This window comes from Chiloscyllium punctatum, chromosome 8 (assembly GCF_047496795.1).
Source record: "Chiloscyllium punctatum isolate Juve2018m chromosome 8, sChiPun1.3, whole genome shotgun sequence".
NCBI classification, from domain to species: domain Eukaryota; kingdom Metazoa; phylum Chordata; class Chondrichthyes; order Orectolobiformes; family Hemiscylliidae; genus Chiloscyllium; species Chiloscyllium punctatum.
In genome coordinates this window covers 70,690,733-70,705,552 of record NC_092746.1, presented here as the reverse complement: position 1 = coordinate 70,705,552, position 14,820 = coordinate 70,690,733, and the positions used below count along the sequence as shown (strand labels likewise).

The following is a 14,820-nucleotide window of genomic DNA, read 5'->3' as shown; positions in this document are numbered from 1 at the left end:
ACGAGAATAAGAATAATTAATGTTAGTCATTTATTTTCTTATTTTAAAATAGTTAAAACTTTCAAATCATTTCATTTCAGGCAATAATTACAAAAACAAAAGAACTGTAAATCTAAATGCCTTTTATATAATTCTCAAAAGAAATCCATTTTACATTAACAGATTGTACAAACTTGTGGCAGTTGTTTTGCAATGTCTCCACCAACAAACACAGCTTCCAGGTAAATCCAAAGGTTCTGAACTGTGAGCCAGTTTTCAATTATTTCTGTGGTATTTGAGAGCTTCTGCACCCACTGTTGAATAGTGGGCTTGAATGGTGCATTGTACCTGCCAACAAAACAACCACATCTTTGAAAAAGTTATTTCTTGACAACATAGACACTTTGGGTTTAGCATGGCAATTTTTCTCAATATTCAAATTTCTAATTGTACAATTGTTGATCACAAAAAAAGAGTTGACTAAATAAATTCTATCCATGTCCTTCAGAACTTTGAAAACTGAAGAAAAAACTTAATTTTGAACATCAATTTTCAAAGTGTTTTGCTTCCCTGATTTCAACTAAATATAGAAAATTCAACACAACACCAGAATATAAAGGTCTCAAGCTCAGAGCAATGTCCTAATTAAATGTTAGGCAAGGAAATAGAAATCTCAGCCACTGGCATTAGCAATGTCATCAAACAATTACGTTGAAATCTTTAACCTTTGAATGGATAATAAAACATAAAGTTCAGTGTGAATAATGAATTCTTTAGCAGCAATTACTATATGTTTTAAAACATTCATTACACTTTCTTTCTAATTCAAACAGCGGGTGGGCTATTAAAATATTTAATCACCTAAGAATAGGATTTACCAGTTTGCATTTCATTCCAAGAGTTTAAAGTATATAATGTTTGATCTTTATTCTTATGGTGTAAGTCTGGTGAACTGATTTGTGATACTTTTGTGGGTGTGCAATACTTATATTTACTGAAGACATTTAACAAGGTGCCATATGAAAATAAAAGTTCATAGTATAGGGGTAGCATGCTGGCATGGATAGTTAACAGGAAACAGAGTTGGCATAAATGGGTCATTTTCTAATTGGCAAGATACAATGAGTAGTATGCGACAGGGATCAGTGGTGGGGCCATGATCTTTTATAATTTATGAATGAAGTACAATCGGTTCTGATACAACACAATATATTTTAAAACAGTGGTAAGGAATAGGTTCTGAGTGTGCTATTCTCTACCACAAACGGCAGTGGTAGTGGGGTCTTTGAATATTTTTAAAGGCAGAAGCAGATTGAATCTTGACAAGTGAGTGAAAGGTTATTGGGGATAGACGGGATTGTTGAGTAATCAGATCAGCCATTATATTATTTGAAAGGTGGAGCAAGCTGGAGGGCTGATTGGGTTATGCCAGTGCCTAGATCATTTATTTATAAATGTATATTTGATTCACTTCCATTATTTTGTGTATCACAAAAAGTTGGACTGTTATCCAGTTACCTGTTACTCATTAATGAGCCAAGTATCATCAGACTGTCCTCCATTAGTGCAATATTCTCTGTGGTATCTGATCCTTTGAGAAGCAACTCACCCCTCGTCTTGAATGAGGCAAAAGTAAGCACATGACCACTCCATTCATTAATAACAGCTTTCAGCTTTGCTTCAATGTCCTTTTCTTTACCTGCACTAATACAAATGTCCTGAAAAATAAGTTTTCTTTACTTAGTAACTGGTACAATATACCGTCCCAAGGGAAATCAAGGATTACAGGGGAAAGGCAGGAAAGAGGACATGTTGAACATCAGATCAGCCATGATCCTATTGAATGACAGAGCAGGGTCGAGGGACCAAATGCCCTACTCCTGTTCCTATTTCTTATGATTTCTCGTTTCCTCTCAACTTTTTCCTCCAAGGAAAACCATCCCAATTTCTCCAATCTTGCCACATAAATGAAGTCCTTCACCCTCGAACCACTGTAATGAATCTCTTCTGCACCCTATCTATTGATTTTATATTTTGCCAAAAGTGCAGTGTCCAGAGCCGGGTATGATACCCCAGTGAGGCCAAATCACTGTTTTATACCAGGGCTTAACATGACTTCCTTGTTTTTGTACTCTATTCTCCTATTGATACAGACCATATTAATTGTGTTCTCAAGCTGTCCTACCACATTCAATATTGTTTGCACTTAACTACTCAGGTCTCTTTTCTCCTGCAACACCTTTAGAATTGTATCTTTTACTTTACATTTTCTCTTGACATTCTTCCTTACAAAATGAATCAATTCATGCATCTCCACATTAAATTTCATCTGTTATATCCTCACATTTCCAACAACTTCTCTATGTCCTTTTGAAGAATTACACTATTCATCTCAAAGTTCACAACCTTCCCCAATTTTGTATCATCCACAAAATTTGCAATTATATCCTGTACACCAAGATTTAGGTTGTTAATATATATCAAGAATAATAGGGGCCTACCACTGGTTTCTGGGGAATTCCACCATAAACATTGCTCCAATACCAAAAAAAATGTTTTACTTCTCTTTTGTTCCCACCATTAAGCCAAGTTTTGTCCTTGTGTACATATTGTGTTGCTTGTTTCTAACTTTGCTCACAAATCTCTTTACGGCACCTTATCAAATACCTTTTGAAAGTCCATGTACACCATATCAACAGATAACATCAACAACACCCTCTGGTACCTCTTCAAAAAACTAAAACAAGCTGTTTATACACAACCTATACATAATTGCACATTCTTAACTAATTTTCACTTGTTCAAGTGACAACTTTGTCCCAAGTTATCATTGTTAAAAGCCTCCATTGTATAACTAACAAGCCTGTAGTTGCTCACTTATTTTATTTTATGGGAATCAGAAATGTAGTTTCCCAATGGCTGGTTATTGTTTTAACATTAAATGTTAAGAACTATTTGGGTGGATCAGTTTTAATAGCTTTAATAATACAGAATCTCTTTTGCATTTATTAGCATGTCATGAATACAAATCAATTCCTCAGCCATTTGGAACAGCATTCACAGAAACAATCTTATTAGGAGTAAACAGGAAACACGTGTGTTCACAAATCTGACTACACATATTAGCCATGTGGAACCTAGTGTCTTTCACTGTGTCTCACACCTGCACACACACAACATAGAAAAAAAGAAAAAAAAGAAAAAAGAACAAAAAAAAAACAGGAGTGTCAGACATCTTGTGCACTCTTGAAAAAAAAAGAAAAAAAAAGAAAAAATTTTGCCATGTGGAACCATGTGTCTTTCACTGTGTCTCACACCTGCACACACACAACATGGGTGCGGGGGAATAAATAAGCATTATTACAGTTAGGCGGTAGTGTGGGGGTAATTAAAAAGAAATAGCCATGTGGACGAGCTTGGATGTCCCTGGAGAAGGAGCACGCGGTGTCCACAACACCCTTGAGCTGTTCAGGGAGAGGTGGGCACTATAGGGAGTGGAGTGCTTTATTTCCCCCTCCAACTCTATTTTGAGTTAATCCCTGACCTCCCCTTCACTTTTTTTTGATCACACAGCATTGCCCTTTGATAAGAAGGGCACTGCTTGTCACTGGTCACCTTGGTGTTTCCTTTCTTCTTGGTGGTGGAAATTGAATAAAGATTTGTACACCTGTTATAATTCACTGTGTCCTGCACCAGCACACACACCACACTATGTAAGCACTACTGCATATAGGTGGTAGTGTGGGGGTAAAGAAAAGAAAATTAGCCATGTGAAGTCCTGCTGCAGGATGTCAAGAAGCCAGAGAAAGATGAGTGGGCCAACGGTCTGGAGGCAATGCAGAAAACTCTGCAGTTGGAGAGGATGTGAACCAGTGTCTGCTGGATTTGCACAAACTCTCCTCCAGCCACACACACCCTCATCTTTGTGACTTCTTGGAAAGGCACTACTTGGATGAGCAAGTGAAGATGATCAACGAGCTTCAAATCACATCACCAACCTGAAGAGACTGGGAGCCCCTGAGAATGGCATGGGAGAGTAGCTGTTTGACAGGCTCACCCTGAACTGAGTGACATTTGGAATCAATATTATATTGCAATTTCACCATATACAGTACCAAATAATTGTGAATTGTCATTGAATTTGGAAATAAAATCTGTTCATGATAAATCACCTTCGTAAGAAAAAAAAATTAGCCGTGTGGACTGTGAGCCAGGCTTCTTCATTCTAGGTCTAACAAATTCAAACTTGTTCAGTGACAGTTCTAAAGAAGGGTTACCAGACCCGAAACATTAACTGTGATTTCTCTTCACAAATGCTGCCAGACCTACTGAGCTTTTCCAGCAACTTCTGTTTTTGTTTCAGTAATGTGGCTCCCTCGTAACCAAATGCATTCCTTTGTGCAAATCTTAAACTGTAAAGAGTAATACCTATCTCAGTCCACAAGCCTCCTCAGATCAGTTGAGACTCACATTGGAGATAGTGAGGACGCAGATGCTGGAGACCAGAGTTGAAAAGTGTGGCACTGGAAAAGCACAGCCGGTCAGGCAGCATTCGAGGAACAGGAGAGTAAATATTTTGGGCATAAGCCCTTCATCAGGAATGTGGGGGTGGCCCAAGGGGGCTGAGAGACAAATGGGAGCGGGGGTGGGACTGGAGGAAGGTAGCTGGGAATGCGATAGGTAGATGAAGGTGGGGGGGTGTCGTAGAGATGATAGTTTGGAGCTGAGGTTGGAGCGGACAGGTGGGAAGGAAGATGGATGGGTGAGAGAGTTCACGACGGCGGGGGCCAGTTGGAGGGTTGGAACTGGGACAAGGTGGGGCAGGGAAGATGAGGAAACTGATGAAATTGACATTGATGCCATGTGGTCGGACGGTCAAAAGGGGGAAGATGAGCCGTTCCTCCTCCAGGCGTCGGGTGGCTAGGCTTTGATAGTAGAGGAGGCCCAGAACTTGCATGTCCTTGGAGTGTGAGGGGGAGTTGAAGTGGTCAGCCAGTGGGCAGTGGGGTTGTTTACTGCGTATGTCTCAAAGATGTTCTCTGAAACGTTCCACAAGTTGGTGTCCCCTGTTTCCCCAATGTAGAGGAGACCACATCTACCACCTCTGCCTCCGTGCTTACGTTTTCCAACATTTTCCCACCTACCCACCCACCAAGGACCCCTTCACCCGCCTCCCACATATCCCAGCCACTTGGACACCCTGTGCTGGTCCGTTACCACCCTTGATCTCTTCATCTCCAACTGTCCTCATGATCTGTCCTGCCGGCCAATCTCCCTTCCCACCATCCGCTCCACCCTTCCCTCTGACCTATCACCTCCATCCCCACCCCCATTCACCTATTATACTCTTTGCTACCTTCCCCCACCCTTCCCTCTGACCTATCACCTCCATCCCCACCCCCATTCGCCTATTGTACTCTTTGCTACCTTCCCCCACCCTTCCCTCTGTCCTATCACCTCCATCCCCACCCCCATTCACCCATTGTACTCTTTGCTACCTTCCTCCACCCTCCTCTCTGACCTATCACCTCCATCCCCACCCCCATTCACCTATTGTACTCTTTGCTACCTTGGTAAAAACAATGACTGCAGATGCTGGAAACCAGAGTCTAGATTAGAGTGGTGCTGGAAAAGCACAACAGGTCAGGCAGCATCCAAGGAGCAGGAAAATTGAGGTTTCAGGCAAAAGCCCTTCATCAGGAATATTCTGGCTTCATCAGGCAATTCCTGATGAAGGGCTTTTGCCCGAAACCTCGATTGTCCTGCTGCCTGACCACTCTTTGCTACCTTCTCCCACCCTCCTCTCTAAGCTATCACCTTCATCCCCACCACCATTCACCTATTGTACTCTTTGCTACCTTCTCCTCAGCCCCACCCCGCACCCTCCATTTGTCTCTCCACCCTGGAGGCTTCCTGCCCTTATTCCTGATGAAGGGCTTTTGCCCGAAACATCGATTTTCCTGCTCCTCGGATGCTGCCTGACCTGCTGTGTTTTTCCAATACCACTCTAATCTAAACAAAAGAGACCTTTTAATGCAGGTTCATAATTCCATGAAAGTCAAGTCCCAGGTAGACAGCATAGTGAAGAAGGTCTAGATTAGAGTGGTGCTGGAAAAGCACAGCAGGTCAGGAAGCATCTGAGGAGCAGGAAAATCGATGTTTTGGGCAAAAGCCCTTCATCAGAAATGAAGGCAGTGAGTCTCCGGGGTCGGGAGATAAATGGGAGGGGGGTGGGGCTGGGGAGAAGTAGGTGGATGGGGTTGGGGGTAAAGGTGATAGGTCAGAGAGGAGGGTGGAGCGGATAGGTGGGAAGGAAGATAGGCAGATAGGACAGGTCATGAGGACAGTGCTGAGCTGGAAGGTTGGAACTGGGGTAAAGTGGGTGGGGAGGGGAAGTGAGGAAACTGGTGAAGTCCACATTGATGCCCTGGGGTTGAAGTATTCCGAGGTGGAAGATGAGACGTTCTTCCTGCAGGCGTCTGGTGGTGAGGAAGTGGTGGTAGAGGAGGCCCAGGACCTGCATGTCCTCGGCAGAGTGGGAGGGGGAGTTGAAATGTTGGGCCACAGGACGGTGGGGTTGATTAGTGCGGGTCCTGGAGATGTTCCCTAAAGCGATCTGCGAGGAGGCATCCAGTCTCCCCAATGTAAAGGAGACCGCATCTGGAGCAATAGATACAATAAATGACATTGGTGGATGTGCAGATTGATGGATGTGGAAGGCTCCTTTGGGGCCTTGGATGGAGGTGAGGGAGGAGGTGTGGGCACAGGTTTTGCAATTCCTGCAGTGGCAGAGGAAGGTGCCAGGAGGGGACCGTGGGCTGTTGGTGAGGGGTGTGGACCTGACCGGGTAGTCACAGAGGGAATGGTCTTTGTGGAAAGCAGAAAGGGGTGGGGAGTGAATATATCCCTGGTGGTGGGGTCTTTTTGGAGGTGGCGGAAATGTCGGCGGATGATTTGGTTTATGCGGAGGTTGGTAGGGTGGAAGGTGAGGACCTGGGGGTTCTGTCCTTGTTGCAGTTGGAGGGGTGGGGTTTGAGGGCAGAGGTGCAGGATGTGGATGAGATGCATTGGAGGGCATCTTCAACCACGTGGGAAATTGCTGTCTTTAAAGAAGGAGGCCACTGTTTGGTATGCTTGCTTTTATTGGTCCTAGCATTGAGTATAGGAGTTGGGAGTCCATGTTGTGGCTGTACTGGACATTGGTTAGGCAACGTTTGGTTTATTGTGTGCAATTCTGGTCTCGCTCCAATAGGAAGGATGTTGTAAAACCAGAAAGGGTTCAGAAAAGATTTAGAAGGGTGTTGCTAGGGTTGGAGGGTTTGAGCTAAAGGGAGAGGCTGAATAGACTGGGACTGTTTTCCCTGCATTGTCGGAGGCTGAGGGGTGACCTTACTAAAGGTTTACAAAATCATGAAAGGTATAGGTAGGGTGAATAGACAAGGTCTTTTCCCTGGGGTGGGGTAGTCCAAAACTAGAGGCCATTGATTTAAGGTGACAAGGGAAAGATTTAAAAAGGACCTCAGGGAGAAACTTTTCACGTAGGGGGTGGTGCGTGTATGGAACAAGCTGCCTGAGGAAGTGGTGGAGGCTGGTACAATTACAATATTTAAAAGGCATCTGGATGGGTATGTGAATAGGAAGTGTTTAGAGGGATATGTGCCAAATGCTGGCAAATGGGACTAGATTTATTTAGGATTTCTGGTTGGCATGGAGGAGTTGGACCGAAGGATGTGTTTCCATTCTGATACAGCTCTCTGACTCTATGATAGATGCCATCTACTGGTTCAGCTCTACAACTCAAAGCTCAAAGAGTTGATGACACTCCCTGCGCATATGATTATCCAGGATAGGGCAATGCAGTGAAATCATTTTCTGATATGGAGCAAAGGTATGAATCCATTAAAAATCTGAACAATTAGTTAAAGCAGGTTTCAAAGAGATGCCATTGTCTCATGCATGCTTCAGTTTTAAGTTTCACTACAATCTAAACTAATACAACGATCAAGACAAACAAGATTATATTTTGCCAAAATGAATGAACATTTTAAGTTTCAGTGCATTGTGCTTGTGATGATCCTTTTCAAACATTCAGGGATTGCAATAATATCAAGAGGCAAACCATTTTATTGAAGTTTCCCTTTTCCTACAGTACTGTCCTCATTAGATTCACTTTATATTTGGTTTTGAAAGAAGGTTAAAGGACACAAAATATGTATATTACCTCAATGTCCTCTTTATATTTTAGTAATGGGGCTTCTGTTATATTTTTGAGTGTGAACTGGTCAGATTCAACATCAAAGGTATGGCCTGTGACCTGAGCAATCCTTTCCCAGTGTCTGAGCATCATAGCCTATAGAACAAGAAAGTAATGCATAATAAGTATTTGGTTTCCTGAAATAAAGAACAGTTGTTGTTAATCTTTTTCAAACATTAATTTCATTTTTTAGTGCAAATGATAGTTTCTGATAAAGGTAAAAGACAAAGGCCGTGATCGATAAACTATGTAATAGAGACAAAATGCTGGAAAAACTCAGCATGTCTGATAGTCTCTGCTGAGAAAGAGAGTGTTAACATTTCAATTCTGTGACCTTTCTCCAGAACATTGAAAAATTAAGATTGTAACAGGTTTACAGCAAGTGAAAAGGGCGAGAAGTGTGGAGGAAAGAAGCAATTAAGTGACAAAATATTTCATGATGAAGACAATTGCTCTGCCAGTGTGGTGTGGGTTTTACTTCCAGCAAGATATTTGTATCTGATGTGTTAATACTTTTGTTAGCTCCCAGAACATAAGAACTAGACATAGGTAAAGTTGTATCCAAAGATTCAGTGAATGCTCACTACAGCTCTTGATAAGGGCTCTTGTGGTATAGTTGTAGTGTCCCTAATTCTGAACCAGGGAGATGTGGATTCGAATCCAACCTTCTCCAGAGGTGTGCAATTACATCGCTGGACATATTGGTTAGAAAATAATTTATATACAAATATTAGTCACAAGGACTTCATTGTCTGGGCTAATATTAACCCATCATTCACAAAGAGTAGGATACTTTCTCCAATGTGTCATGCTTTAAGAAGCCCCAGTTAAGATGGAGTCTGATATCTTCATACTCTCAGTAGTCATGTTATGATAAAGTGATGACACCATGACAATGTCTATTAAAGGTATAGTGCATACTAACTGTGGGACATAATGCAATATTGCCCTTTTTCCCAAAGATACAAAAATCCCTAAACAGATATACATGGTTGTACACAGTCATGTATTGTGTGTTCAATAATTGTGCAAATAGATCCAATAGATGACAAAAGGATGACAATTTTGATATGACGATTGTGTACCTGCCTGGGGAGGTATGTGTTGTTCATGGTTAATCTTGGCTCTCTTGCTGCTGGTTGCTGTCACTCAGCATCACCACAAAAGTATCACCATTAGAGTTTCTTGCTCTTTCTCTTCATGCAAGATAGGTCTGAGATGGCTTCTATTCTTTTGTAATGTAATAAGGATTTCGTATGACCTGGACTGGTTGCATGTTCTAGAAACCTTTGTTGGTATCCAAGTACAGAACAACCTCAATTATTCGAATATCAATTACCTAAATTTTGGATTATCTGAACGAGATCTCAAAGTCCCATAAAAATTATATACATAATCCGAACAATCCATTATCCGAACTCTCAGTTAACCGAACAAAATACTCCCCGCCTGTCTCATTTGGATAATCGAGGTTGTTCTGTATTTATATTTGTGACTCACACTCTGTACCAGTGCATGTTTTGATCTACCTACTTACACATATCTCTTCCATTCTCTTCTGTCTTTGAGTAAGAATATTTTCTGTCACAGAATGGTTACACAACTATTTTCTGAGCAAGATCATTCGCACTTGCAGACTGAGTGTAAAGTGCGTCAGAGATGTTAGTCCCTTTTACATTGAAAATGTAACAATTCATTTTTATGGATAATCATTGATTTGATCATACAAACCATTCCTGCTGAACCATTTGAGTGAGGATAGTGGAGTGACCATTTGATTTGGAATATCCCCCACCCCAGTCTGCCCCACACACTAAGGACACATCTTGACATAGCATGGTCATGAACTGTGGTCCAGTGTTAGACACTATCTGGTCTGGGAGATTGAATAAACTGAAAATAGCATCTTGTTATTGTGGTAGTGACGGTTACATTTGTTGTGTTGCTCAATCATTAAACAATGGAAACTTTGGAGCAGTAACATGTCACAAGGATGTAATCTTCCCCATGCTCTACAAATAGGTCTATATCACCAAGGAGTGGATGGAATGCCACATGAATGTACAGACTTCATGTTGGGGTTGGTATGTTAGACAAGCCTCATATGCATCCATGAGGCTTTGAACATACTGATTCATCCATATCCAGTGCACAAATTCAGGTGCTAACTGCCTTGTGCATTCAATACCTATGCCCCCCTGGTATAACATGGCCATGATACCTTGGTGAAATGTTTTTGGTATTAGAAATTATTTGGCCTTCAAAATGGCTTGCTAAAATACACCAAGTTCATCTCTGTCCAGCCAAATGAACAAATGTTTTCAGGTTCTTCCTTAAAATGTACAAGCAATCTCTGCTTTTTGCAACCTTTGTAGTGGCTTATCTTCTGCATTTGCCAATTGCATTTCTGTACACTGGCTCTGGTCAAAGTGTAACAGATTCATTTTGAAAATGTCTTCAACTTCAATTGATTTAATTGTGTCATGCATGGTCTGTTCTGCCACAATGGGTATGGAATTATGATTATACAAGACCTGTGCACACTGGTAGTCTTGCCAGTCCAAGCAAAAGATAAGCTTGCATATTGGCACTGCAGTGTGATTGTGCCAATGTACAGAATTGTTGATCCATTGTACACTGTGAGATGGCCTCCTATTTCTCCCTTCTCATTACTTTCTTTTAGTTAAGCAATCCTTTATTCATGCTAATAATCATCAGCCTTTATCTTGTGTACTGCTTTTACTGCTGAGGTCACAAAGCCTCAATGATCAGGTGCCTACCCTCAAAGTGAGGCAAATGAGGACGCTGGGTGTTGTCATGAACTTAAATTGACATTAGATGGTGGAAAAGGGATTAGCCGTTACGTATAGCTGATGTTCACAGCCAGACTCGTGGTCTCCATATCGAGTTACTGGATAAGATAATGAAAGATACCATGGGAATCAACAATAGGGTCCCGATGAAAAGAAAAGACAGAGGAATTTAATCAGATTTCTGTAGACAAGCAGCTCTAAACACATAAGCATTTTGATAAAGAATACCCTTGAAAGGATAAAGAGACACCTAGGCAATAAAGAAAATTCCTGCTCAGTCAACCAGGACAGAAACAGCAAATGGTGTAAACAGATAATCTCTAAAACAGCATTATAGCATGGTAGAAGGTAGAGGAAGGTCATAAACCACAGTCATTCTAACTGTTGAGAAATAAACAAACTTTACAGCCTAGCAAACAGCATAATACAGCTAGAGATAATTTGAGCAGATCCAAAGATCAAGGGAAAGATGGTAGAGACAAATTATAAGATAAGGGTGGCAGTGAGGTCTCTTTTAATGGTAAAGCTGTGCAAGTGATTGAATTTCACTCTCATCAATGGAATTCAAATAGATGCTGTTTTATTTAGCAAAGAGATTTAGCTTAGAATAGAGACAGTCAGGTATCCACGAATTAACCTTCTATTTTAAAACCAACTTACAGCATGCCAACAGCAGAGGTCATAAATTGCAGCTACAAGACAGAGAGATGCTTTGTTTGATCTCTCAGGGTCAAGTTAGACAAAAGCTGCCCCCAATTTGTTAGCCTTGTTAAAAAACTATAACATCAGTTGTGACTATATAACTATATATCGGAACTAAAATTACAAATTTTATAACAATTGGTAGAAATCAGCATTCTTTTGTACTGTTTATAAGGTAATAGGGAACACAAATTGCAGCATAGAATTTGGAAGAGTTCTTAGTGATAAGTATCCAGTTTATTGGCAATTAAAGTGATACAACTGGCAAATGTCTGGGAAGGAGCCTAACTATCAGATGCAAAGGCAGATGACAAAGATATCCGGTAAATATCACGCAACTATGGGAGGGCCTAGTGCTGTCCATAAATTTGTCCATCATTGATCTTGTGTTTACAGGAGTGAAGGTATAAATTAGGAGGATGTGGCTACCAATGACATCAATGTTGTATGTAATTATTGTAATGTAAAATGTATAAAATGCTCAACCAAGAGAGAGAGAGACCTCTCCTATGCTGCATTGGTAAGGAGCTCCAAATAAAGGTTGACTTGTTCTACTAAGACCAGACTCCAGACACATAGAATTTCTACAGTGTAGAAGCCAACCATTCAGCCGATCAAGCCTATACATTAACCCTCCAAGGAGCATCCCGCCCAGACCCACTCTGTCCTTGTAACCTTAAATTTCCCATGGCTAATCCACCTAACCTACCTGTCCCTGGACTCTATGGGCAATTTAGCATGGCCAATCCACCTAACCTACACATCTTTGGACTATGGGAGGAAACCCATGCAGATATAGGGAGAATGTATAAACTTCACACAGACAGTCACCAAAGGCTAGAATCGAACCTAGGTCCTTGGTGCTATGAGGCAGCAGTGGTCACCACTGAGCCACTGTGTCACCCTAACTGCTCTTAGGCTTCTCCGTCAAACACTGGGTCCAAGTGGGAGGTTGCAATGAGTGGGGTGGGAGACATGAAATGTCAGTGCCATGTCACTACAAAGGGAACAATTAAACTAGATCTCCCTGTGCACTATGAAACATCCATAAACGAGGCAATAACCTGGAACTCACTGAGGAACCACTGAGTTTCAATAAGTGATCTCCACATGTGGTATAGGTCTCTAAACAAGACCAAATAGCATGGAAGGTCTGAGGAATCTTCCTGACGGCTTGCTGCACTATTTTGCCAGCTTCCCCACCTCTCAACCTGTCACCAAAGGATCCAGATAATTCCTACCAATGAAAACCAGGGAGATAACATTTACGTACCTCCTAATTAGAATAAAATTTGTAGAAGCCTGGCAACATAGCTTGCTGCGATCTTACTCAGGGAATGATGTGAGTGACAAGCATTGCAGAAAAACAGAGAATAAATGTGTTTTCTTTTTTTTAAAAAAACAAGCTGTGGATCCTTGAGGTCTTTCAAGTAATCTGAGTAGACATAGTTATACAAATTACAATCTATAGCCATATAGCTACAAGTGTGTCAGCCTATCAACTAGATAGTGAAAGGGCGTTGCACCTTTCCATTCCAATAAATTGCAGTGATTAGAGATATTAACAATGTAAAACTGAATAAAGAATTACAAACTCTGACCTCTTAAGGAATCTGTGAAAACAATACAGCCTCAAACTGCAAATTCTGTGGCAAGTAGTAAACAAATCAAGTGAATTATACATTTTGGTGAATATAGGTGAAAGTGAGGACTGCAGATGCTGGAGATTAGAGTTGAGAGTGTGGTGCTGGAAAAGCACAGTAGGTCAGGCAGCATCCGAGGTGCAGGAAAATCAACGTTTTGGGTAAAAGTCCTTCAACCTGATGAAGGGCTTTTGCCAGAAACGTCAATTTTGGTGAATATGCACTGCTGACGTCTGAATGAAATTCAAATCCCCTTGAGCTAATTTTACCATGCCAGGGGAGTTAAGAATTTTTCCAATTCAGCCTGAGTAACAGAAGAAACTGTCACATTAACAATACTTAAAAAGTAGTTAAAAGCACAACTGCAGCGGAAGGTTAAAAAATGATATTTTCTAAATGGTGAGATATTGCTGTTATGTGTTGTATTTGTGTGTTTGCATGTTCTTCTGGCTCCAGTGCACATAACCTGTGCCTTTAACTCTCCTATCCAACCATCTGAGGAGTCCTGAATGGTACTACACTTTGTATGTATTCTTGCAATTGTAATCCTGTGACAAATGGAAGGATTTTAGACTTTCTTTCATGTCTAAAGGTCCTTTACTACCTCTGCCATTTAAAACATTATAAAGTAGACAAGCAGGAGCTTGGAAGAACACAGCTAGTCAGGCAGCAAGAGAAGGTGGAGAAATCAACATTTTAGGTATAATCCTTCTTCAGGAATGGAGATGGGAGGGTAGGGAGAGCTGCAGATAAAGGGGAGGGAGGGGGTTTTGGGATGAGGAGAGGGACAGAGTGGTGAAGTAGATATATATGTGAATGACCCTTTTTTATCTGCAGCTCTTACTACCCGCACCTCCATTCCTGAAGAAAGGTTACAGCCAAAATGTTGACTTCTCCCAGCTCCTGATGCTGCCTGAGTTGCCGTGTTCTTCCAGGCTCCTGCTTGTCTACATTTGGATTCCAGCATCTGCAGTTTTTTTGTCTCTATTTAAAATATTACAAGCATACACAGAGAACACGCAGAATCTTTTTAAAGCTATGCTTATGTTTCAATTAGAAGGACATTCATTCTAATGACAACTACATCACGTTCAACAATGTTCCAGTTAACTTAATAATATGAGTTCCTCGAGAGCTACTTTTGTGAGTTATTACCTGAGCGAGATAGAGACTGGAGTAGTTCTACTACAGTACAGAGGCTGCTAGAAGATCATGCCTCAGGCCATTAGTTTTCCTGAAGGCACATTAGGCCTTTAAATCTAGACCAAGGCAAGGGATGTCAGGGCTACAGGTACAATAGCCTTAAAGATGCTACACTAGCAAGACAGTGACACTTTCAACCATTGTTTCTGGGCCATAGGAACTGAGCAAAGTCTCAGACGTAGACCATAATCATGGTCATCACAGTAATTCCATCCAGATCTGAGAA

The 14,820-nt window shown here is 41.3% G+C and overlaps 1 protein-coding gene across 1 annotated transcript in view; it reads right to left on the bottom strand.

Annotated features, from left to right (window-relative positions):
• Window positions 1-14,820, bottom strand: part of dnah5l (dynein, axonemal, heavy chain 5 like) — a 367,508-nt gene that overhangs the window by 209,838 nt on the left and 142,850 nt on the right. Inside the window, exons 34-36 of the mRNA XM_072575753.1 lie at window positions 8,201-8,329; window positions 1,498-1,697; window positions 174-327 (exon numbers count right to left, since the gene is read on the bottom strand). Of these exons, the coding sequence (XP_072431854.1) occupies window positions 174-327; window positions 1,498-1,697; window positions 8,201-8,329 (483 nt within the window). The remainder of the gene's footprint in view (window positions 1-173; window positions 328-1,497; window positions 1,698-8,200; window positions 8,330-14,820) is intronic.